Source organism: Eubalaena glacialis, chromosome 3 (genome assembly GCF_028564815.1).
Source record: "Eubalaena glacialis isolate mEubGla1 chromosome 3, mEubGla1.1.hap2.+ XY, whole genome shotgun sequence".
Classification (NCBI taxonomy): domain Eukaryota; kingdom Metazoa; phylum Chordata; class Mammalia; order Artiodactyla; family Balaenidae; genus Eubalaena; species Eubalaena glacialis.
Window position 1 is genome coordinate 39,939,904 of NC_083718.1, and position 26,217 is coordinate 39,966,120.

General features: G+C 48.1%; 1 protein-coding gene across 4 annotated transcripts in view; it reads right to left on the reverse strand.

Moving 5' to 3' along the window:
• The window catches only part of PLXNA2 (plexin A2), a 217,215-nt gene that overhangs the window by 98,933 nt on the left and 92,065 nt on the right, over positions 1–26,217 (reverse strand). For all 4 annotated transcript variants that reach the window (XR_009700582.1, XM_061187490.1, XM_061187491.1 and 1 more), the window contains one exon: positions 22,189–22,323. Coding sequence is in view for 3 of the 4 variants with exons in the window: in XM_061187490.1 (XP_061043473.1) it covers positions 22,189–22,323 (135 nt within the window). In the remaining variant the exon portion in view is untranslated. The remainder of the gene's footprint in view (positions 1–22,188; positions 22,324–26,217) is intronic.

Consider the following 26,217-nt stretch of genomic DNA (forward strand, 5'->3'; position numbering starts at 1 on the left):
CTGCCGGCTAATGGAGGCAGAGGGGAGAGTGGCAGGATAAGAGGAAGTACTGCCCGCCTGATGGGAGCAGCAGCCAAAGCAGCTTGGCAGAGAGGTGCCCACAGGCCCAGGGAGGACTCAGCCCCGAAAGAGTCAGAAACGCCAGCCTGCTCGCAGAGCATGAGGCTGTCTTGCGACAATTCCAGTTCAAGAGAGAAGGACCTCCCTGACCCTTCCCCTCCTCCTCTTCTAAAGGGGTAACAACAGCTCGAGTGCGGGAAGGTAAGTGACAGAAAGAGAAGAAACACGCCTCCCCACCTCCCATCCCCGCAAGTGGGGAGTGTACGGCAGGCCCAGGCTGGGGGTCGGGGAGAGAAAGATTTGGGCATCCGTCAAGGCCAGAGTTTTTCTTCTGGTCTGGAACTGGGCATTATGCTTCTGAATGGAGACTGTGCTTGAGACATGAAGGACTTTTTATTAACCAAGAGTGAGCTGATGAGCTATGCAGCCTGTCCCAGACGTAGGTAAAGCGATGGTGGGAGACAGAATAAAGCTGCGATTTGATTCTATCTCGGCACACTGATTGGGCATTCGAATGCTAACAACTGCCATTCCTAACTCATTTGTTGTCACGAGGGTCATGTGGAGTGAGAGCCACAGCCGAGCATTGTTCAGCATCAAGTTTATCGCACAAACGCAGGGGAATTATTGGTGTTATTTCCGGGGATAGACTGATAACTTATGGATAACTTATGTTTTTTTTTTAAAGAAAACTCTGCACCTCAACTCTCAGATGACTCAGCAGACCATTCTTTCTGAAATTCTGGTGTCCTTGAACAGAGTGAACTGGTGTGAGGTCTTTTTTTTTCTCTGCCCGCATCTTTTTTTTTTATGAATTTTATTTAATTTATTTTTTTGAGGTCTCTTTTTTAACTCAAGTGGCTCACGGGTCAGAAGAATTTGTGGACAGCCACAATGGGAAGGCTCTCAACCCGTTTGCCTCTGCCCTCCTGGAGATGCAAGTGCGATCATTAAATAAGGCATCTGAAGCTGGTCTAAGGAAGACAGGGATGTGGTGAGGAACGAGCTCTTGGTTAGAAGCCCTTTGGGTGCTCCCGCCTCCCCGCCCCTAGTGCCCAGCCCTGTCTGAGCCATCAGTGCAGATTGGAGCTTTGCAGCCTCCCCTTGCCTGAAGGGTGGTGGCAGGGACTGTTCAAATCTTTACCTTCCTCACTTCTTTCTGTTCGTGGCCTCCTTCAGTGGCGGCCTCTAATGTAACCAATGTCACAGAGCCTCTGGGGATACAAAGGGGTGGAGGGGGAGGTAGGGAGATGGAAGAGAGACAAAAGATTCTTTTCCTTTAAAAAAAAAAAAAAACAACAGGTGCTTAAGAAATTAATTACAGCAAGTAATCACCGAGTTGTCTGAGTCTCTATTTTATTTGGTGCATGCAGGGTCTGGTGGAAAAAGGGAATTTTAAGTAATTTTGGAGTTATAACTGATATAATTAGGTGCTCAGTGAACACTTAGCATCGAGCTGTGCTTATTAAAATTACTGTTTTAATCAGAACATTGGAGGAAGATCATTAATAATACAATGGCTTGATTCCCTGGAACTCTAATTAGACCTGGACTTTTAACCACCTGAGCGTAATCTGGCTCCGTCTGGCTACGCACCACGGGTGATGCATTATCATTTCAGGGCATGCGGGGATGGCGCATCAATACTGCTATTTAGTGACTTCCTGAATGCTTTATTTTGGAGTGTGGGGGTGGGTTGAGGGTGTACCAATGCTGAAAGGTGGAGATGGAAGCGGAGGGGGTCAGCCAGGGACCCGAGGTTGGAGGTCTTGAGGAAGAAAAGGCAACTTTTCCCACTGTTGCAGGCTAGACACGCCTCACACATTTTTCTGCAGAGGCACAACCAAACCACGCCATAGACCCAGCAAAAGGCCATTTCCTGGGATGCTCTGCCTCCATGCGGGCCTGTCCCTCATCCAAACCAAACATGCATCTGAAGCGGTACAGCTTTAGTCCTTGCCGAGCCACTGCCCATCAGAAACCTAATCGATGATTTACTAAGTGATAATTAAAGGTTAATCTGGTGAAGGGCTGGGGCCACTTCTTCATTTTCCTGTCTAGTACTTTGTGTCACCCTAGAGAGAAACCAGGAGATAGGCTGAGTTTGTCCAGAACTTTCTAATCCTTAGGAACCTTTTGCAGGTAACTAGGACCAGAGCGGGAGGGAGGCTGAGTAGATGGGTTCTGTCCCCTGAGATGCCCGGCTGAGCTGGTGTTTCGGGAGACGGGTCGATGCCCTGACTCATGGCTCTGAACACAGAACTTTGGTTTCTTTGCTCCTTCAGCTGGTGGCTCAGTGTGTCAACAACACTAACTTGGCCCCCAGTGGGACCGAGTCCTTGGATAGATGTCACAGGGGTGGCCGAAAGCAAATGGAATGCAAGCATGCTCTCCACCCTCCTAAAGCTTGGTAACTAGTTGGAAGGACATAATGAAGATGTGAAAAAAAGATTTAGGACACTTAAAAGGCAGATACTGAGAAGTGAAAATTAAGCTGGAGTCAGATGAGGGCATGTGGAGCTAAGTGGTGACCGGAGTGTGGTGGGATTACTCGGAGGGGTCAAGGTCTTCTGAAGGAGGGCTGTGGGGGCCAGGTTCATCTGCCGAGGAGTGGAGAAGGAAGGCAGCACTTTCTGTGTCCCTCAATAAGCACTCCTCTGGCTGCTACTGGGGACCTTGAGACAACAGGACTGAACTCTCTGAGGCTCCCTGGCCACCTCTAGCCAATAAGAGTCCTTTTGTGCAATTTGGGAAAGGTGCCCCCTCTAGGTGCATGGCTTGGTAAGATGAGTGAAAACCTGGTTTCAGCCTCACTTGGCCCTCAGCCAGATGCCTTTGTACAGTACACAACCTGAACCATCATATCTGGTGGCCCTGATGCCCAAACTCTCTAGGGAAATAGGTAGCTGAAATGTGTAGTGTGGGTCCACCAGAATTTTACCCAGATGACCCAGAGACAGAATATTTTTAGGTGCTAAACATTGTACCTCTTATAAGCCCTTTGGGGGGGTCCAGAGAAGGTGGGCGTCAAGTGCGAGTTGAAGAGCAGAGAAGGCTCCACGGAGGAGATGGGACTTGAGGAGGGGGAGAGTATAGTGTCCTGGGCAGGAAAACATCACAAGCCAAAGCAGAGGGAATGAGCTTTGGTGTGTGCTCTTGGGACAGCAAAGGACACAAAAAAGGATGTCGCTTTTAGATGTCTTTTCTTACTGGTTCCTTGGGAGTAGACTTTTTACATATGAATTAAACAAAGTAAAACAACTCTAGGCCTCCCTCACAAAGAATAGTCCAGTGGAAGAATTTTTCTATAAACCAACAACGTGGGGAGGAAGGGAGATTTCCATTACTGGGGAGCTCTAAGCAGGAGTTCAAGGTCCCTGATGAGTGAGAGACTGGGCTCAAGACTCCCCTCCAACTCCAAGCTTGTCTTAGGGGAGAGAGCCTGGCAGGCCGTGAGCGGGGAGGGGAGAACAGCCCCTGTGCCTTGGAAACCAATGGTTAGGCCTCAACTCAAGAATGTGTGTGATTCTGAAAAAAAAGGATACAGTGAATGATAGCCCCGTGACACACACATACCCCCTCACTCCACAAGCGCATACTCTTATGCAAACACACTCATGAACACAAACACACGTTCATACCATCCACTCACATTCCACACCAACACACTGACAGCATACACACTTCACACGTACTCCCATCACATGCTCACACACATATTCACGTCACATACATTCATGACACACACACACCATGATTGTCGCCCACTCCCACCCCCGGCTGCATGCAACTGTGAGAAGAAAAGAGCCATAGGGATCTGTCTCCCTCCAGCTTGTAGGGAAGAAGGATTAGGGCTGTCCCAAATTAAACAGAGGAGTTAAAAATGACAAACAGACTTCTAAACAGGATTAGAGTCCTAATGAAAACCATAAAGAATGGACGCGCCACACAGATATCACCCATAAATGGCCATAAATATCAGACCAACAGATGAGATTGTAGATACTGCACTTTTGAACCCCGTCAAATGACTTCTATTATAATTCATCAATAAATAACCAAGCCCAGACTCATATTTAAGGTCTTCTCATGCTTTGGAGAATAGGCTCTGAGGCCAGACAGGCCTGGATTTGAATTCTGGTTTTGCTCCTTGGTAAGCTTGAGTATGTTACTCTGCTTGCTTGAATCTTAGTTTCTTCACCTATAAAATGTGGATAATTATCCCCTTAATGGGGATGTTGTGCAGATTAAATTAAGTCCTGGACAGCTTTAATAATTTATCATAGTACAAATAATTTATTATTATAGTTATGATTAATTTTCACTGTTATCTCTTGTTTCCTCCCTTTCAGTTTCCTGGGGTCAAGGAAAGCCCATTGGCTGGTGGGATCAGTAGGAAGAGAAGGAAAAAGAAGAGGGGAAACAGAAGGAATAGGCAAGAGCAGGAGACCAAGGCAGGAGAAGAGCAGGGAGAAGAAGGGAAGGAAGAAAAAGCAAGAAGGACAGCAGACCCCGCAGATGCCACCCACCGACATCATCCATGGTGGGGCATCCACGCCTTCTTGGGTGGTGGTGACCAGAGGGAGGAGAGGTTACGGGGCGGCCACCAATTATGGCCCAGCTTTCCTATGATTTTTCTTTAAGTAACAGCTTTATTGAGATAAAATTCACATACCATAAAATTCACCCATGTAAAGTGTACAAGTCAATGGTTTTCAGTATATTCAGAGTTGTGCCACCATGACCACAATCAATTTTAGTACATTTTCCTTACCCCTCGAAAGAAACCCTATATCCATTAGCAGTCACCCTCCATTCTGCCTGCCCCCGAACCTCTCCAGCCCTAGGGAACCACCTATCAATTCTTTGTCTCTATGGATTTACTATTCTGGACATTTCATATAAATGGGAGCAAACAATATGTGGCCTTTTGTGGCTGGCTTCTTTCACTAGTATTATGTTTTCAAGGTTTGTCCATATTGTAGCATTTGAAAACTTCCTAAATTTCTTAATTCAAAGCCAAGAAGATGGAAGAGCAGAGCTTCATACATACACACATAAGCAAGTATCATATTGGAAACTGTCCAACTGTTCACCCCATGAAATCTCACTGAATCAAGATTAGTCACTAGTTACAGACTTAGAGATCAGGCAGTTGTTTTTATTTTTACCATTGAGGAGACCAAAGTGTGGTGAAATGATACCTTTTTTTGAGTGCATGTTTTTTGCACACTCCATACCCTTCTTACAAAGAAAGGAAAACAAAAGAGGCTCCAAATGTAAGAGTCTCTTGTCTGTGGTTTTATGATTTAGATTTAATGTTAAGAGACAAATGAGAGACTCTTGGTGTTCTGTCCATATGTCTCTCTCTTACCTCTTAAAAGTGACAATTTCCAACTCTATTTTTACAGTGTAAAAGAATGACTCTCCTCTAATGGTTATCTGTCACTGTTTATGTTTCAAGTAATTTTATACGCTAAGACTGTAGCCTTAGGATGCAGGAAAGCGACACCTCTGGGCCAAAGGCATCCCTGAAGTAGGAGGGGCTTATAAGTTGGATTGAAAGGACGAGGCTATTCACTGGACTCAGAAAATGTCAATCACCTTTGTTCTATAACTAATGTGTCCCTGAGGGGTGTATCCTGAGAGATACAGGGCATCTACTGTATCCAGTTGACCCCAGAGACAGAAAATATTTAAAGACTAAATTGTGTGTGCAGCTTCGGTCTCTGTACTGATGCCTATCATCATTACACCATGGCCACTAGATGTTAGTCTAGGGCCACAGGTAAAGAAATTGAACTGACACGCAAAATAGAACCAGACATACCATGGACTAATATCTACCCTCCTTCAGGAAAGCCCAACAAAAGAGCGTTACGTGAGGCCTTCTTTCTTTCCTATAAATTCCAATATTGATTTAGCTTGAGTTACAGGGAGAGGAAATCGTTCACAGCCAGGCCAAGATAGAGGTACAAACTACAGTGTCCTTAGGTGCCAGACATGGTGGCTGTGATAGTGGCCACAGTCAGAAGAAGAACTCAGATAATGAGGAGTGGCTGAGAAGTTCAGGTACAATTACTGGTCACTTCCTATCTGGGCTATTCAGTGACCAGTATCACTGGTGACCTCAATGGATACTGTGAGAGTCGCAAAACCATATTCTATTTTAGAACTACACTCATTTGAAAACGGAACAATAACTATACCAAATGGCCTGTTGTGTAGGGGCCTATTTCATGAAATAAAATGATACACTGTTGCTATGCTAAAAAGGTCAAGCATTGTTTCTTAACAATGTCTAAAGAATCTCATTAAATCTGGGAGCATGAGGACAGTACCAACTAATATCATACATGTGAAGTGATTTCCATGGCCTGTAAAGACTGCCCTGGGGCGAGATTCACACTTTAGGTCTCCTGCGGCTGCTGCCCAGAAGCCCCGGGGTGCTTGGAGGGCTGCTACCCAGTGCCCAGCATCTCTCTTCATTCCATCTAGCATAGAGGAGGCACTGGTCACATTTACTCAGGCCAAGAGTTCCTTCCTCTATTGGAATTTACTCCCTAGCCCATCTTTGGCAAACAAATAGGTGATCCCAGGTAAAGGAAATAGGATTCCGGAAAAAGTGAGGGGACTAGACTTTTCTCCATTACTCTGGGCATGCTCCAATTTGCACTAAGAGCATACATTTGCATGTTGGATTCCAGAAGCCCCAACTGTAAGACTATTAGATAAAATAAAATTAATTATTGTAATCCTCTGTGATCATATTCAAACCCAATATTCTCAGCTTGGCTTGCCTGCCTGCTTCCCTCAGTGCTTTCCTATTAAAATAATTTTCTCCAATGCTGATTGTGTTCTGGCTCTACCATCGCCCTGGGAGGGTACGGGATACCTCTGACCTGCCTTGGGTCCCCTAGTAGCTTAGAGCCTAATGTGGGAGGCACCAAATAGACAGATATTCCCCAGGTATGTGGTTTTTACCATGAAGTTAGAGAAGCTCAGAGAGCTGAATTCATTCTGAGTGGGGTGAATTGGGACGGTCTTGAGTTCCGTTGGGGGCATGAGGATCAAGGACACAGGAAGGTGGCAGCAAGCAGATACTCTTGTCTTTCTACAAGTTCAAAATACCTGCATGGTCCTTTAGTCTATACTCTGTTTCCCCTCTTTCTAGGGAGGCTGTTAATGGAAGAGACAGCTCCTTGAGATGAGATGGCTGGAGGCCAAGCCCAGCAGGCCGCTGAGACTTGGGAAAGGCCCCTGACTATGGGTAATTGCTGGGTGGGCCTGAGATGGTGCGTGTGGCCAGGCTACGACAGACAACAGGATGCCAGCTTAGCCCAACTTCCTGCAGAAATCTGGTGGGCCTTGGCAAGCAATCTTGACACCGAGCAGTGGCTTGGTTCCTTCTGGCTTCTCCCTGAGCTGAGGCTTTTTTCTGTGGTTCTGGAGATGGGAATCAATCATAAAATATAGGGGCTTCCTTTTCTTGGAGAAGTCAGACAGACTCCCTGTATACCAGTCTCTAGTGATTAGTAAGCTGACGACTGCCCAACACTGCCAGAACTCATCCAGGACAATTCAAGATCTTTTTAAAAAGCTATTGTTTCTTGACTGCTGTGTGCCAGGCACTGTGCTCAGTGCTATACATACATCACCTTGTTTAACCCCTGCAGCACCTGATAAAGTAGAGTCTATCATTATAGACAACTTATCTAAGAGAAAACTGAAGGTTTAATAAGATTAGATAATTTGGTGAAGGTCAATATAGTAAGAGGTGGAGCCAGGATTCCAGGTGTGCTTAACATGGAGCCTGCCCTTCCCCAAGCTGCTCAGTCTTTCAACAGCAAGCAGGTAGCATGGAGCTGGTTCAGAGGCTGCGACATCCACTTGCCTGTCTGGCCTTCTTGGGGAGCTGCAGGCTTTGCTTTCACTCTCTCCCCTGCTACTCCCCTCCCCTCCCTACCACCGGAGCACTCCCCGAAGGAAACTCATGAGAAGAGATGCAGGCACACTGTGTCCTGGGCCCAGGGACAGGTGACCTTTCTAATTCAGCACCTTTATAAATCTTACCTAATGAAGTTAAGGGGAAAAAAAGAATTAATGAATAAATGAAGGTTAAATCACTCCCTGCAGAAAATTGATGCTGACAGCGAGGGCCAAGAAGAGAGCTTGGAAAGGAGGGCGCTGACTTGCACAAGAGGCTTTTAAAATTCCTTTCCCCCAGTGCAAGGGAGCTGTAAGGCTGGCCAATTCTGAGATGGACATTGAAGGCTTTGGGAAGTCCAAGGCAGATGGCCTGAAGGTGATGGAGTAAGAAAGCCTTACTCTACCTTGGATCATTTTTTCCAGAAGCCAGTTTGCATATGATATACATAAGTGTGCATGTGCACACACTCTGTCTGTCTGTCTGTCTCTTTCTCTCACACACACACACACACACACACACAGGCATGCTGTATGAACAATTAACTCCTGCAGCCATGAAGACACAGGGAGTTTGGGTCTGCCTGGCTCATGCCTGGCCTCCTGGGACCTCTGTGGTGTGTCTTCTTGTCAGCGCCCACTTGTTAGCCATCTCTGTCTGCTTGTCACCTCTACAGCTGTCACCGCCCCCAGTTACTACTCCTAGGGCTGCACACCTCAGCCCAACTGGTTCAGAGGGGCCTTAGGTGAATGCATAGCTGGCTTCAGGGAGGAAGGAGACAGAAAAGCCAAAAGAGCTGCGGGCCATGGCATCCAGCCAGGTCAGGAACCAGTGCAGGGGGTGGCAGAGGTTGAGGGGAAATGGATGAAAAAGAGGAGATGCCTGGTAAAGCTCAAAGGGCAAAATCTGGGATGAGGAACTGGGAGAAACTTATGTTCTTCTAGGCAGTGCTGCTGACTTACTGAGAACTCTGGGGCAGGTCACTTACTGGCTGAAATCTCAGTTTAGCTCCACAGTGAAACTGGGATGGAAGAGGAGGCCTGCAGAAAACGATCAGCAGCAGAAATCTTCTCTGGTGGGAGCACCGAGCAGGAACCATCAACAATTCTGGTTTCCCCTCCTCCCTGTGCCCCACAGGTTTTTAAGACTCTGATCATGAAGACAGGGAGGCTCAGAGGGCCCAGCGTGGCTTGCGCATCCTAAGTGTGATGGAGCACAAGAGGCAGGAAGCCATCACTGGGGATGGGGATGCTGAGGGTGGGCTGCAGGGTGGGGGTGGGGAGCGGGGAGGCAGAGAGACCTGGAGCCAAGAACTGACTAGATCCACCAGTAAATAAAAGGTCACAATGATTTTTCTAGGTACCCAGGGAGAAGCAGACAGAGAGATCTGCTGACGGCAGGAGCTGACAATTGGTAAATGAGCCTCTGCAGTTATCTGTTTCCCTTCCTTCTTCTTGTTTCATAAGACAGAGGCTAGAAATAGATGCAACTGGCAGATGACTTAAGGGTGAAAAATGAGCAACCTGTTAGTTGGAGTTGGGGGAGGGGCACTCAGTGGCAGAGAAACAGGACACCCACGCGTGAACCAGAGGGTAGGAACAGGGCCTAGCTGGGGCCGTTTCCAGGGTTTGGCTCTTGTTCTGTCCCAAGCATTTGCAGGGATTAGTCATTGAATCTTCTCAGCAACCTTACAAGGCAGGTATTATTGTTCTGCCCACTTTTCAGAAGGTAAAACTGAGGCTTAGAGAGGATAAGCCAGGCCCTACTGAAGAGTGGCGGAGCCAAGAATACAGGCCCAACTGCCTCCAAAGATGAGCTCTTTATATTATCCTACAAGGCCTCCTTTCCATACACCCTTTTTCTCTCTTTTCTTGTCTCCCTTCTTCCCCTTCCTCTCTTCCAAGCCTTCAGCAAGTGTTTACTGAGTACCTAGCAAGGGCCAAACACTGTAATATCTCTTCGGGAGACAGAAGCAGCCCAGACAGGCAAGGTCTCTGCCATAGAGGAATGTTGTTGGAATGGGCTCTGCCCAGCGCTGGCCATCTGTTTTCTTGACTGTGCTGCTCAGCTCCACAGCCTGTCCAGGGGGCCTGCTGGTGGAGGAGGGACACCGAGAGCTGGGCGCAGGCTTGTTTCCTCCCAAGTTCTGTGGTGCAGCAGCAGGGCTGGGGGAGCTTTTGGTGCCTTCTCTTTGGGCTGAGTCTCTTTTTATCTTGGTGGTAGTAGGTGGGTTGAATCCACCTGAAAGCTGCTCGCCTGTGTGCTGTGGATATTCTGTGAGGACTGATGCTCCTAACCCTTGCCTTCAGCCCCAGCAATATCAAATTTGGGGGAACAGTCCCTGAAAAGGCTGAACTCTTTCATGCCTCCATGCTTTTCCTTTGCTTTTTTTTTTTTAATTGAAATCTAGTTGACTTACAATGTTGTGTTAGCTTCAGGTATACAGCAAAGTGATTCAGTTATATACATATATATATATATATTCTTTTTCAGATTCTTTTGCTTTTTATCCCACTCAGTGAGCCCCTCTCCTTTCATAATACACCTAGAGCATCACCCCCTCCAGGAAGTCTTCCTTGACTCCCAGGATCTGTTGGGTAGCCCTGAGAGGTAACTCTCTCACACATTCCCAGCTCTCTGCATACTGTATTGTAAATCTGTCGTCCTGTATACGTGTATGTGTCCTGTATCTACATATGTGATATTATGAGGGTGAGCTCTGCGTGCACAATAGGACCTCAAAGGTTGTTGATGAATTACTTGGTGGCTGAGTGGCTAACTAAGACATCGTTCTTGGCTGTGTCCATTTTTCTTTTTCCAGTCTTCCTTCCGCCTGACTCTCATCTCTGACCATCTCCCCCTTCTCATCATTAAACATTACTTGAGGGATGGAGACTGAACCCAGACTGTTTGCTAAGCCACCAACCGCTGATGACACAGCCAGTTCTCCCTGCACCTGGCACAAATTTCAAACCCCAACCTGTTGGCGGAGGTGGGGAGGGGGGGATAACCAGGAGCGGGAGTGAGGAAGGTTACTCCAGGCAGAGTGGCGGAGGCTCGAGGAATTTAACTGTGCGGCATGCACACTATGAAGTAAGACTGTGGCTGAGACACTGGGTTCCTGAGCTGGGCAGGCTACGGCAAGATCAAAGGGCCAGCTGGAAAAATGTAAAACATTTTTCTGAAAACAGCAAGCCCCGAGGAGAAGGAGCACGAACCGGCTTCTCCCGCAGCGAGCATAGCCCTGCCCTGTTGCACGGAAGAGCCGTGTTAGTGTAGTTACCCTTCCACACCCCAGAACACAGAGCAATGCTTATTCTCACTCACTTATACCCATGCACCCCTGTCTCACAAGCACACACAGCCCCATATCCAGGTCAGCCTCCCAGGGCTGGGCACTTAGACGCTGCTTGAACCGTATTCAGGGCCACAAAGAAGGCACCAAATGTCACAGCCGCAGGGGACATTCAAATACACTTTATCAATGGGGAAACTGAGGCTCCAGTTAGCCTTAACTCAGATGCAGTCGTGAGACCCTTCGATGATTAACAGAAGGCAGGATCCGAACTTACCAATCCCCCGTCACTCTCCTATCATCCCTCTGACATCCCGCCACCCCCTTCACCCACTCCGACTCCCTTGCAGCTCAAAGTTGGATTCTAAATTTTGTCCCTTGGACCAGCTCCAGAGAGAAAACATGTCTGACAGGCAGCATGTGTGGGCGGCTGGTCAGAAGTCACGGGCAGTGAGGAAACCCTCTCTCCAATATTTCTGTAAACCAGTATGGAGGTCATTTCTGGCTGAGGAGCTCAGAGACTTTTCTCTGCAGAAATCCACTAGTGATCAGCTTCCCACGTCATGGGAACTCGGTGTTCAAGGAACCGCTCTGGAGAAAAGGCGCTCTCACATGGGCACCAGGAGCTCCGCTCTTGCAGGAAGGAGCCTCAAGTTGCCTAATGTCCAGCACCCACCTCCCTCCTCTCTCTGGGGGAGACCCTGTAGTATGGGCCGTGAACCTCAGAACCTTAAATCGTGCTTCTTTCCAAGGGTTCGCTGACTCCCCTCTCCTCCCTCCCCCTTCCCTAACAGCCGGTGCATCTCTTGACACCTCCAAAGCTGCATCTTCACATCACAGCAACTGTCCTAGTCATCAGTGGATGGAAATAACTTTTCACGACGGCTCCTCTGATGTTGCCATCTTTTGTGTTGATCAAAACAACAAAACGAATCAGACTCTCGGCGTCTGACTGAAGCCTAATTGGAAATACAAAGTGGCACTAAATGTTACGGTCTAAATAAAACATTCAATTACAGAAACTCAACTTGGGGAGCGTGAGGGAGAGCTCTGGTAAGGAGCTAAAAAGCAGGCTGCGGGATTCTGGGGCATCACTATGGGGCCCCCGCATTGGCTGGATGAGACTCAATATGGCAACACAGAAGGCCTTCTAGAGCCCAAGAACCCCTGGGTAGGGCCAGCGAGGGAGCCTATACCTGTTTGCCTGGTTCACACTTGAAGTTGCACTTAAGAGGCTGAATCGGCTTCGTGCAATGCCTCTCACGTGTCCTGCACCTGCCCCCCTTGCAAAGGTGTTCCTCTGCCAGACAGGCCGAGCTGCGGATGGTGGTAGAGAGTGCAGGGGAGTCCTGACATCACCCACTGGGCGCCTTGAACGGGCCTCCTTGGTTGGGGGGCGTGGGGATGGCAGGCGGGGCAGGAGCTTTGCAAGCACAGAGACCTGCACCTCTGCTCTGGCTCTGCCTCCTAGGCTGTGACCAGCCTTGCTCTGGTCACTAAACCTTGCCACCCTTGACTTCCTCTCGTGTCACACAAGGGTGATAATACCTGTCTTTCAAGGTTGCCATAAGGAGCTGAGATCATGCTTGCGAGGGGCCTGACCTGCGGCACAGGACAAACCACAGCTTCCTGGGGCGGGTGCCCTCTCGGCCTCCACTCTGACCATCAGAGACATGTCCTGTGACTGGACATGTCAGGCCCGGGCAGGGCTCACTTGCCTTTATTGATTTGCTAAACAAAACAGTGCACTGCTCCAGTGTCCTTGAGGGTGTGAAGTGAGATGTGAGTCTGAACTGGTCTGGAGCCTTGAGAGCTGCAGGTGGAGAGGGAGCAGGAGGGGCGGGCCTTCTGCACTCACGCGGCAGCCAGGGGGCGCCGTCTCAGGAAGGTGTGTAACAAGGCTTGGGCTTCAGAAGTTGGGGGGAATCCTAGCCCTGCTGCTGGCCAGCCTGGTGGCCCCGGGCAAATTACTTAGCCAGATTGAATTTCAGTTTTATTATCTGTAAAAAAGAAAGGCAAGGACAATACTACTTATCCCAGGAGATTGTTGTAATAGCTGAGGTCATGTTTGCAAACTAAAAGAAGAAAAAACACGACCTAAATGTTAGTTAGATTTCAACACATCTTAAATTAGGTAGAGCTGAGAGGCAAGGCAGGGTGGTTAAGTTTCTTTTCTAGGTGTGGCTATACGTGGAGCATGATTTGCAGGGCTTGGCCTGGAGATTATGCATGGGGGCACAACCATAAAAATATAATTACTACTATTAACATTTATTAAGCAGGTAATATGTGTCAGGTAACTTTTCAGAGTGCTTTTTAATGTATTAATTCATTTAATTTAATCCTCAAGCAGATGTCATAATTATTCCCATTTTATAGGTGAGGACAGTGAAGCACAGAGAGGTGAAGCAACTTGCCTAAGGTCACACAGCAGTAAGTGGTGGAAACAGGACTTGAACCTAGGCAGGCTGGCAGGCAGGCTCTAGAGCCCATGCTCTTCATGGTGGCCAGGAAACTGCCCATCATCAACCACTATCTTCTTCTTCACACTCTGGCTTGGTAGATACTCCCATCTCAAGGTCTCAAGAGTTACTCCCCCTTCAGGTCTCCTGTCCTCATCTATAAAAGGAAGGACTGCCTTTCACTAGACAGTCTCTGAAGCTCTACCAGCTCTGGATTGCTGTGTCAGAGAGAGGGTGCGTCCTCTGAGTGACCCCAAGTATGGAGGGACAAGGACAGGGCTCTTCATGATTAGTATGAGTTACTTCTGTCACGGAGCACATTGTATATCTCTGCTATAGCACTGCTCACTCTATATTGTAATTTATCTATACATCGTTCTTCCCCACCAGAATGTGGCCTCCCTGAGGGCAGGGATTATATTTTATTTATCTCTCTATAAAAGCACATTTAACAGTGCTTTTGTTGCATTGTAAAGATCAGAAAGAAATCAAGACAGTACCTATCTTCAGGGCAACCCTATTTATAAGATCTTTTGCTGGAATATTACTTAGAAAGACTGCCCTGTCTATATCTGCATATGCAAATAACCTGTCAGTGGACAGCTCTCTGCATTATACATGGTAGACACTTAACGGTCTGTTGAATAAATGAGTCTGTGTATGCAAATGAGATGCAAATCTTTCCCTATTTTAATTTGACCCTTGGGAACATCTTCAGGGACTCCCTTGGGCTCGGGTTGTTCTAATGTTTTTTAATTGAAAATCTTTTAACACAACCAGTTTTGTATCTTGCCTATGCTGAGTGAAGCTGTTGTCAAGTTGGGAGAAGAATGCTGGGCTGGGCCAGGTTAATTAGGATTAATTCTGGCTCTTCTGGTAATTCAGAACATGATCTAGGAAGTGACTCCCCTCTCTGGGCATCATTTTCCTCATCTTTAAAATAAGTGGGGTTTCCTTCCAGTACTGAGGTATAGTGATTTCCCATCTTTTCGTCCTAGGCATGTCATTCTGGGCAATCAGAGTGTCAGCATTCAGCAATCCTACCTAGAAAGAGAAATCGCATCCCTTGCCAAGGATTAGAGAAAGAGTCTCCAGCCCGCCTGCCCATGTAGAGAAATGAGTTTTTTAGGCACCAGTTCTCCCAGCCTGGGCATTGTGTTCAATCATTTCTTTCCAAACCAAAGGATTTTAAAATAAGAGTCTGGAGTTTTCTCTCTTAAATACAACAAGCCAAGCGTCTGATTAATAGGGTGGGTTTGCATTTCCTTTCCCTCATATGAAAATATTTATAAAAAATGCTCCAATGAGAATATTAATAGCCAGGGAATCAGCTCCGTGTCAGCTTCTTTGTTCCCTGATATTTGAAATGGGGGGAAAGAAAGAGGGAAAAAATCAAATCCAGGCTTGGGGTGGGGGTCACCAGTCCCTGAACCCCCTCCTCCACGAGGCAGGATTCCCCTCCTCCTTTGGGAAAGACACTGAGATGCGCACTCAGCTCCTGGACCACACTGAGGTCCTTAACCAGAAACACATGTGCATCAAAGCCTTGGATTGAAAGTGACACATTTGAAAACAAAGGTACAGCAGAAATTCGCTTATCCTCACTTTCCTAATCCGCAAACTCTGTAATTCTCCCCAAAGTCCCTCAGGCTCTGCTCCAGCCCCTGCCTCCTCAAATTCTCTCCCCCCTGTGGCTCAGCCCAGGCCTCCCAGCTCAGGCAGAAGGGAGAGCTCCTGTTACTGAGACTTCGACCGCCTTGTAAAAATACACCTTGGCACGCTCTGCCTGCACCCTGGGAAGCCTTATCGCCAGGACTAAACAAATGTGCACAATCAAAATAATAGTCTGAGATGTCAAAATAAATGAGCAGGGGACATCTGGAAGTATGGCTCCCCAGAGTTTTTTCTTCCCCTTCCCCTTCCCCAAGTCTTTAGATGCCTAGGGGCTTGGCAGTTCAGTGGCTTTGGTCACAGGTGAGAGACTTACTGCCCTTACGTCACAATACGCCCTTTGAAAATGCTTCTTATTTTTGGCCCTAGGTCCAGGTTTATAGTTGACAGGCCCTCCCCCAAACCAAGGACACCAAAATTCGTTCTCTAGTGAAGCTGGCTGGACACTGCTAGGGTGGCATGCTAGAGGCATCTGGTCTGTGTCCTTCCAGCCCTCTCCCCACCCCACGCAGGGTCTTAAACCAGTGCAAGGAGCTGGGGGGGCAGGGGTGTCTCTCCTGCACTTGAGACCTTCAGAGAAGGATAGCTTCATAATCTTTCCAAATAATTCTGATTGCTAATAACTCCAGGCCAAAGTTCTTCTTGCCTCAACTCTCTGAAATTACTTAAGATGGGGGTGATTAAAAAGTTACTTTCCTGTCATCCGTGGGGGTAAAGTCCCATTGCCCTGCATGAGACGGCGGATCCTCCAGCAGGACCATCTTCTGAGTGGACTGATGCAACATTGCACAGGAAGACTGCCCGGGACAGCCCTTAAAATCACATGCCATCGTCTGGGCAATTTCCAGGCAGTGTGTCCCTGTTCCTGATGGATTCCCTCAAAGGCTTCCCAGAAGCACTTTCAGAGCCACCTTTGATGTGGGTCTCATTTAGGACTTAACACAACCTTCAGTCCATCAACAGCAAGCTTTAAAGCTACTACTGGCACTTCCTTGTGAGTTCAGGGAAATCAAACCAGTTCTGGTGACTGTGGTCTTAGGTGTTGGGTGTTGTACAAGGCTGAAACGGCAGCTAGCCTGCTCCATGCCCTATGGGCCTCATACTTCCCATCTGGGGTCAGGATGGGTGAGCTTTGAAGTCCTTGCCAGCTCTGATGCTCTATGGTTCATAACTTGGGAGACAGGAAACTATGTATTTACCTTCCCTGTGCCTTGTTTCTCGAAGCATGGTCATGGGCCACACCCATCAGAATCACCTGGGGTGATGGGCGGTAGAGAGGTGAAGAGTCAGGTAGAAGACAGAAGGAATATGACTTCTAAGGCTAAGTCGTGAAAAAAGGCAATAACATTTGTACCTTATTTGTGGGAATACTCATTCTTGGAGCCCTGAGCGGCCATGTCTGACATGAGCTGCCATGCTCAGGATGTCTGACCATCTTGAGGCCACCATGCTGTGAGGAAGCCCAAGACACAGGGAGAGGCCTTGTCTAAGGTACCCTGGCCGACAGTCCCAGCTGATCCCAGCCTTCTAGTTCCCAGCTGCCAGACATGTGAGAGGACGTGCTTCCAGATCATTCTAGCCCTAATCATTCCAGTCACCTCAGCCCATTCATGTCATCCCAGCAGAGGCTCCAATCCAGATGTTGCAGAGAAGAGAAAAGCCCTCTTTGGTGCACCGTGTCTGAACTCCTGACTTATATAGTTTGTGAGCATGTGAAAGTGGTTGTTTTATGCCCCTCAATTTTGAAGTGGTTTGTTACATAGCAATAAATGACCAGAATGTGTGCTGATAACTGACATACATATGGGCATTCAGAAGTGGGGTCTGAGCATCCACAACTTGGAGAATGGCAGCCCCATCTACTGCAATGAGCTTGAGGCTTGCTTACCTACTTGGTGAGGCCAGACATGGAAAGCCCCAGGGATAGTCCCTTTCTGGCCCAGTGTCCACACATGCAGCCAGACAGGGGCCTGGAGGCTTGGGGGATGACCAGGGCTCAGGGTCCCCCTCCCTTCTCTCCACAGATGCCTGGAATACTGGCCTCCTGGGCCTCACACATGAGCCCAGGGCTGCCTTCGCCTGTATCAAGGGGACCAGGACTGTTTAGTCTGCTGGGCACATTCCTGGATTTTAAAAATAAATAGCAGATTATGAGCGACTCAGCCGGGTGCTGTCATTAGGCCAGGCCAGAGGCTTCTGAGGTGTCCCTTGGGAGGGAGCAGCAGGAACGTCAGGTTGGAGGTGTTTGCCTGAGACTGGGATCTCTGTCTCAGCCGTGATTTATAGTGGAGATGCTTCTAGCCCTCTCTGGGGTCTCAGAAGTTCTAATAATACTACGAATGACAATACGATAATGATAATAATCATTACCACTTATTGAAAGCACTGCCTGTGTGTCAGACACAGTGCTAGGTAATTTATATATAGTCTCTCGATCCTCACAACAGTCACCATTATTAGGCCCACTATACAGATGAAGAAACCGAGGTGTAGAGAGGTGAAATAACATGCTCAAGGCCATATGCCTAATAAGTGGTGACAGATTGTGTGCAAGGCGGTCTGACTCCCATGCTCCCACTCTTAACCACTATGCTACCTTACCTCTCCAGGCCTCGAAATAGACAGCAGCATCCCATGTCCTCACCCACCCTAAACACACACACACACACACACACACACGCATCACCAGCCTTTCTGCTGTTCCCAAGGCCCTTTCCAGCCTACATGGAGCCATTCTCCACTGTGACTCCCTTTTTCCATTTCACCCTTCGCTAGATCATTTTATGCCTCTATTCCCTCTGCTAATTCAAACTAATTAAAGTATAAAATAGAATAATTGCTTCCATCCGCATACATTTTTCCCATCTACCCTGAGTACAGAGTTAGATTCCCTTTCTGGGAGTGGCCAGGCTGACAAGTTGGGTGGAAACTGGGGCTATCAAGTTTCTTTGCATCTTGTGACTTGCTTTTTCACTTGGCTCGTTGCCTGATTTTCCCTGGTCCCACCGTATGACTTCCATTAGACACTGAGGATATGGTAGCGACTTGAATTCCCTCCCATAACATCTGCCGGTCGATTCGCTGTTGAGGAAGCTGGGGTGGACTTTCTAGGGAAGAGGCAGGCATCCTATCCGTGGAGCACCTGGGCAATTAGTAGGATCGGGGAATTGGTTCCCAATTGTTCCCCTGGGACTGGCCGGCATTGGCTCTATTAACAGTACATTAACATTGACTTGTTAGGCAGTGGCACTAATGACGCAACACTTCTTACTAGTCCTATTTCTTAATTACATTTAATTAACTAAGAGAGAGAGAGAGAGGGAGAGAGCGCACATGAGCCTATATTGGATTGTTCTAGCTCTATGGGGAGATGAAAACCTGTCTAGGCAAAACTGGAGGCCAGAGACTTGGTTCTACTCTCTTGTGGCATCAAGGATACAATAAGTGCCATGATTTGGGGGAGGGGGAGGGGAACAGGGAGACAAGAGCTGGGGACATGGTGAAGGCAGGGGTGAGAGTAGGCTGCCCAGAGATTTACTGGAAAGTGAGGCGGTGGGAAACCCCATTCCCACGATGTCTTACAAGGTCTTAGGTCTTTTAGGAAACTCCAAATTGTTAAATGACTGCCTCAAAACAGGAATCTGCATATCCATAGCCGCCAGCGTTTCTACCCTCACTGCAGTGTTTACCCTTCGGGGAAGGAGTTCATATGGGCACGCATGGACTCATAAAACTCGTTCAGAAACTTCTTTTGGTCTAACCTCAAGGCTGTTTCCTGCGCTTTTGGGGTTGTCTTCTGGAGACGGAGAAGAGTCCTGATCCCAAGACCTTAGACAGGTCTCCTTAAGGTCTGAAAGAGCCTCTAGAAAGTTCGATTTATTATTTCCATCCTTCAAGCTGAGGAAACTGAGTCCCTGAGAAGTTCAGGGTCTAGGTCAGCCAGCTGGTTAGAGGTAGGCCAGGACTAGAATATAGGCCTCCTGGCTCGGCCTGAGCCCTGCTGGGTGTGCCGCCACTTAGCTTCCTCCTAATCACCACCCACGGTCACCGCCCTCCTGAGTAATGGGATCGTAAAGGCTGAAAGCTGGACAGGCCGTGAGGAATCTGAACGATGAGTATTCGCGGTGTGTGAGGTGGCGTGAAAGGAATTGCCCTCTTGCTGTCTCAGCCAAGCCTCACATCGACCCCTGTGAGACATACTGAGGTGACGTGACTTGTCTAAGGCCACCCAGTTATAAAATGTTGAGAGCTTCGGACCTCAGTTAGAGCAAAAGCTGAACTAGAACCCACGTCATTTGACTTTATTTCCACTGACTGTTCTCTTGCCACACATTCAACTGTTTCCTTTAAGAGGTCCGAGCTGTCTGTGAACACCCGGTACTCTTGGCTGCTCGGCCTCAGACAGATGGCCCTCCTGAGGTGTTCTTGGCCCTCATCCCCGGACCCAGCCCCTGGTGAAATCACCGGGCTACCTACTGCCACATGGCCTGTGGCTCTCCAAGTGACCGGCCTCCGAGCTCCACCAACAGCCCCCCTCTGACTCTGCCCGCTGATCACGGCTCCACCTGGCATAGGGATCTCCCTTGACTAATATCTCACCTGATTCAAGAGAGTCCCATGGCATTAAACCCAAATTCCTCCTATATCTGCTCAGCATGACTGGCTACTAGTGAGCCCTTCTATTTGGTGCCAACTGACAGGAACCAAGCAGCAGATGCAGAAGATGAGACCAAAGGAGGGATTATTTAGAAATAAGCTATGCAGACACTTGGTTTAGCCAGAGCTGATGCTCTCAGAGACGACATCCGATATGGTTTCAAGAGGTCATTGTATTCCCTGAAGTCCACTTATCAGCCTCCAGCCCTCCTCTTCGGCCACGTTTTGAATTCAATTTCAGAAAGCATCTCATTTGACTAAAAGATATGCAGCCCAAATATGTGCCTTGGCATCTTCTCAGTTCCACTGAGGTCTCACTGCTCACTTCTATTTGCTGTTTCTGCTTTTCTATTTCATGGGGTTCAGAGAACCCAAGAAAGAATTTTTATCCAGAGTTACCAGCCTGGTCCTCAGCCATACATAACGTCTTTTGAAAATATCATGTTAACGTAGGTCTATTTGATCCCAGTGACCATCCTTTTATGCACCGGTCTAGGGGGCTATCTCTCCACCCACCCTTCTATCTGTAGATATTTCTGCAGAAGCATCTGGAATGATGTTCACCAAATGTTAACATGGTGTTACATTTGGGGGTGTGGGGTTTGGGAACTTGTTATTTCCTTTTCTGTATGTATTGTTTGAATTTGTATGGTGCCTACCTATCAGTTTTGTTTAAGAAATAACCTTTTGTCTTATAAACAAAGACAAATAGGAAGGAAAGGCAGAGCATTTATAGCCTCCAATCTGATGATAAAGATTTCCTTGTTAGACTGTAAGCAACTTAAGGGTAGTGACCAAGTCCCATTCATTTTGATGTTTTTCCAGTACCTTGTTCCCCATAAATACATGCCCAGTAATTTTTTTTTTAGGGTTACAAGTTTGCATCTGGACTTGTTTATGCCTCAACCATGGGGGCTACATGAAAGAAGGTAAAAAGACAGGTGGGTCCAAGAGGATCTGGATGTAATTTGCATACAATTAGCATATGGTTTGTGTCATCTCTTCTCAGGAAGTAATTTTCAAGTTAAAGTTGCATCCCTGCTACCCTTATGCCATCATGTGCCCATTCACCTCTTCCTCCTTCCACTCATCCCTTGTCCCCGATTCAGAATTCACACATACAAAAAGGGAGGAGGGAAAGAGAACTCTGGGCAGGGTGAACTTGATGACAGACACCTGGAATCTTTGCAGAGTATTTTGAGAATAACACCTGAGTGGGGAGGTACCCTGAGAAAGCTCACTGGTCCTCCAGCGCCGCGTCCTTGTCTAGCCTCTAAGTCAGTGTCCTCAGCACCAAAACAGATTCACAGTCCTTTCCCTTTTTTTTGTCCTTTATCTTACTTACCATGTTCAGGTCAATGTCAAGATCACCAGTCCTGCTGACTAACTGTTGACCCACTGACTGAATGAATGGAAGGAGCCGGCCTTTCCTAAGGTCTAAGCTTTGCTTTCTGCACCTCCACTGATTTGGGGACTCCCCTGTCCTTCTCTTGTCCTTCACCATGGCTCTCCCTGCATTTGCCTTCTCTCTGCTCCCACATATTCAGATCAAATATAACCCGAGGGAATAACATTTCATCCAAGAGGGTGGGGAACCCACTCAGGTGTTACCCAGAAAAGGACAGAATTCTATTTCTCTGGCCTCCCCAGCTCTGCAGGCAGAGCTACAGCTTCCCAGAGCTGGCCAGCTTCTACCCTGCATCAGTCTAAGACTCAGCCCAAGACTTTTATCTCCTTCTGGGCCCTATCTTGGGTCTATCTCTCCCAGCCTGGAGGCCTGGATTATTTACACCTCTTTGGCTCTCTTGAGCAGCAGACTCTGTGGGCCTGGGAGCAGTAAATCTACCTCCTAATCACACCAAGCTGCTTCGTGCAGTCTGGCTCATTCTTGTGGGGCTGTTCATCACATGCTGAGACAGGGTCTGTGGCCTAAAGAGAGGCTCCAGGAAGTGGCTGGCCCCAACTGCTTCTCTCTGACTCCCCGCAAAAGCTTCCTAGGACCCCTGAGCAGCAGGCCCAGGGGTCTCTCTTGTTTGATGGAATAGCTTCTGAACAAATGTCACTGGTTATCTGCTCCTCCTGGGCTCTGGAAAGGAGGGATGTGTGTCAGCACTTACTTGTCTCTCAGACATAATGTATAGGTAGCGCTGATCAATGGAGAAGGCCATGTCCCGGAGGATGGGGCTCCCATCTTTGAGCACGGAGACCATCTCATATTGGACCCCACCATGGGGGGGACCATCGGCTCGAATCTGCAAAAGAAAAAAGGGCATCCTCAGCATCTGTACTCAGTGGTCCCCTGTGGGTTTACCTGCAGGTAGTTTATAGAAGATAATCCCTACATCCTGCCCCCAAGTGCTACCCTGAAGCAGGCTAGGTTACAGGGAAGACAGAGGTGCTTCTTAATTCAAACAGCCCAACTTCCACCAAGAGGAATCCTTTTCCAAGCAGTCTGAGTGTGCTGGTCTGGGACTTCTGATGGTGGGTTTATTTGTGTGCGTGTATATATTTTTAGGTGTGATCTGAATATCCCTATATGGTTATTCTTGTGTGTGTGTACATATATTTATAGCACTGCATGATGAGGGTGTGTGGGAGTGTGTGCTTGTGCACACTTATTTGTGTTTGGGGTAGGAGAATCAACATCTGCACAGAGTGCTTTTGCCTCGGGCAAGTAAGAGAGGATGGTGGGACCAGCACACAAACCATCAGAGAGCTGGTCATCAAGAGATTCAAGATTTTAGGATCTCAGAAAGGTCTTTCTGACCCCAAACATATCCCCTGAATGTGTGCAAATCCACCAGGAGATTTTGGTGAGCCGGGAATCCCTGAGAACAAAAATCTGAGAATCTCGGAGCCCGTCCCAGGATAAGAAGTCAGAAAGGACTTGGAAGTCATTTAGTCTGGTGCTTCTCACACCTGGATATACATTAGAGTCATCTGGGGAGTTTTAAAAAAAATATGGCTGGATCCATTCATCAGAACCTCTGTGCCTGGGACCCTGGCATCTTCGTTGGGTTTCAAAGCTTCCCAGGTGAATCTAGTGAGTGGCCAGGGTCTAAAAGCACTGATTGTAGCCCAGTGGTTTTCAAACCAGCATGCCCTGAGAACCACCTGGAGGGATTGGGAAAATGCACCCCTGGGCCCACCCCAGGGTTTCTGATTCAGTGGGAATGAGGCCTGAGAATTTTCATTTCTAACAAATTCCCAGCTAATGTGGATGCTGCTAGTCGGGGGGTTTGAGAAGTGTTCCTCTAGTCTAAGCTCTACACAGAATTTGGAAATTCAGTGGAGAGAGGTCCCTAAGGACCAGCACCTCATACAAAAAGGTGATGGCAGGGAGTCCATAGTTTGAATGTGCTCTCACCACTAGGTTTCCTGTTCCCAACACAGCAGCTGACTCTTGACCAATATTGCCAACCCCCGCTTGTTTCTTTGTCGTCCGTCCAACTAAACCCCCTCTAGCTCAAGCTCACTTTCCCCATGAAGCCTTCCTCAATCTCTCCACCACACTAATTGCTCCTCACCCTGATGGCTTTTTATCCACCAGACATTTTGTCCTGGGATTATAATCAATTGACTTGTTCATTGTATACGTACTAGCTAACGCGTATTGACTACCTACTTAAATTGTTCTCTAATTGCCTCGCACGTGCATAAGTCCGCCAACATTTTGAAGGCAGGAAGGCTTTCTATTTCTCTGAGGACTAGCCTCTGAGGACTAGAATGGAGCTGGGAACACAGCTGGTGATGGATAAAAGGAAATGCTTGAGAAATGCTTGCTGAAAGGACATGAACTATGAACCAACTGATGAAGTATCGTGGGCTCTTTAGTGCTAAATCAAAGTGAGGTCAAAAGACAATTTTCAGTGGACAATTTTAAGATGAAGTCTTTCCCTCTTATTCCCTTTGATTTCTCTCTTGGACTTCTAACCATCTTCTTCCCTCTGCCCATTTCTCCCACCCCACCGAGAGCTCCTGAGAGCAAGGACCATGACTTATTCATTGCAAGGGCTAAGCTTGGTGCCTGATGCCACAATAAACACACAAGGATGGATGAATGGATACATGTTCAGTTTTTATTGGCTGAGTAGAGAGGGTCAAGAGCATTATTTCTTGCAGAGTTGGGAGGGTAGGACCAGTGCTTCTATTCAAAGTTTTCTACCCTCCTGAGAATCTGTGTACTTGAGGGGCCTGAGCCAGCGTGTGGTCTGTGCCTGTAGAGTTGGGCTGGATTGGAGTGAGTGAGAAGCAGACCATGAGCCCGTTGTGGGATTGGGCACAGTGGTTCTGGAGTTCCTAGTGGCAGAAACAGCACTTTCCTGCCTGAGGCGCTGGGCCTAGACCCCAGGGGTGGGAACACTGGAGCAGGCCCAAGAGTCAGAGGTACCAGGTTCTCCTTGTCTGCTTTGATGGGTGACTTGGGGAGCTCTGGGCTTAAAGATGAGGAGGTGACCTCAGTGGAACCGAAGAAACTCTGCTCTCAGCCATTCCTACCCCAGTAACTCCCCACTGTGGGTTGGACTCTCCTTCTCCCCTAAGCTCCTCTTTCGACCTTTTTTCTGCCTAGCTAGTGGCTTCCTGCTGTTCCAAGCTGTTGCCTTGGCAACTGTCACTAAAGCCCCTCCTTCCAGGGGAGGGGTCAGGGGGTCATTTAATTCATTCTCATAGGGCAGAGGAAGACTCTGGGGTCAGGAATGATGGTGTGGGGCTGAGGCTACTGCTTTCCACCCTGGAGCAAATCTCATGATGGATTCAAGCAGAGGGAAGAACAAGGGTCTCAGTCGGGGAAAATGCCCCACAATTAAAATAGTTCCCCTTAACCTTCAGAGCAGCATTCTCTCTCAGATGGACAAATCCAAAATTTCCATGAGGTCCTTCTAGAAATATAGTAGCTTTTAATCACAAAAGTTCTTGGGCTATTGCAGGAGGTAGGGGGAGATGTGATAGTCACGACTTCTGGTTGGCTTAACCTCAATATTCCGTCTCCATAAAATGGGAGAGTTCAAGCTCTGCTTCCTCCTCCAAATGGGAAATGTCCCAGTGCTTCTCACCACCCTCCTTGTGACAACTGCTCCTCTCCAGGGATGTTTAAGTCTCCTCCGAGCACTGGCTCAGCCCCAGGAACTGAGGAACCAGCCTCCCACGCCACGGCCAGCCCAGGATCTCCCCGCCTGGGGAGGCCGGTTAACCCTCTGCCAGGTGAAGCAGCCCCGTCCCCAAGAGCCTGGGCGCACAAAGTCAGAAGGAGGAAAGCCATGTCTGGCCCTTTGTGGTCCCCAGGACTAGATGGTACCCATGGCCAGGTTGAAGCTGAATTGAACCAAAGACAATTTATCATCACATACTCTGCTGCATCACAGTTAGGACTAATCCCAGCCATTAACTTTTTTCTGAATAAGAGACCTAAACAGTTTTTTTTGTTTGTTTTTTTTCTGTCTACAATCCCAATCTTTCAATAAAGCAGTTGAAGCCAGAGTCAAACCTACATAACTCTCAGACATCAGAGCTGAAACTAACCCAGAACAGAAAATGTTCTTGGTACTGAACCTGAACTAAGCTATCCTATTTCATTCAGTCTAAATCCCTGGAATGAAGAGCGGTATTGCCTAAGAAGTCTGTGCACCCCTACTTACTCCCTCATCCCATGCTATCTGCCTTGAGCTGGTGCAGCTCTCCAAGATACCAACAGGAGGACAGAGAAGATGGAGAAGGGGGCCAGGAGGCTGGGGGTCAAAGGGAATGAGGTGGGGGCAGGGCTGGCAGGCAGAAGGCAGGGGAGGCCAACTGGGCGGCAGAGGTCTTTCCCTTCCCTAATTCCCTTTGCTCCCTCCGGGCAACACACCAAAGTGGGACTCAGGGTTCCTGGGTTTCTGCTCTGACTGTGTTCTTGTCTGGGCTTGATTTCTGCCTAATGGTATACTTTTAGGTCAGTTACCTCGTCTCCCAAAGGCTCAGTTTTCCTCTCTGAATAACAGGAAGGAGCAATCTTCTCAGGGTCTGTCACAGGAGAATCACAGACTTATGAAAACTGCCGGAGCTGTAGGGCTTTGGAGCCCATCTCATCCAAGCGCTTCCATTCATGGACATAGCTAGTCAGGGGTGGACCTGGGGCTCCCACCAGCTCCAGCCGATGTGGTCCAGAG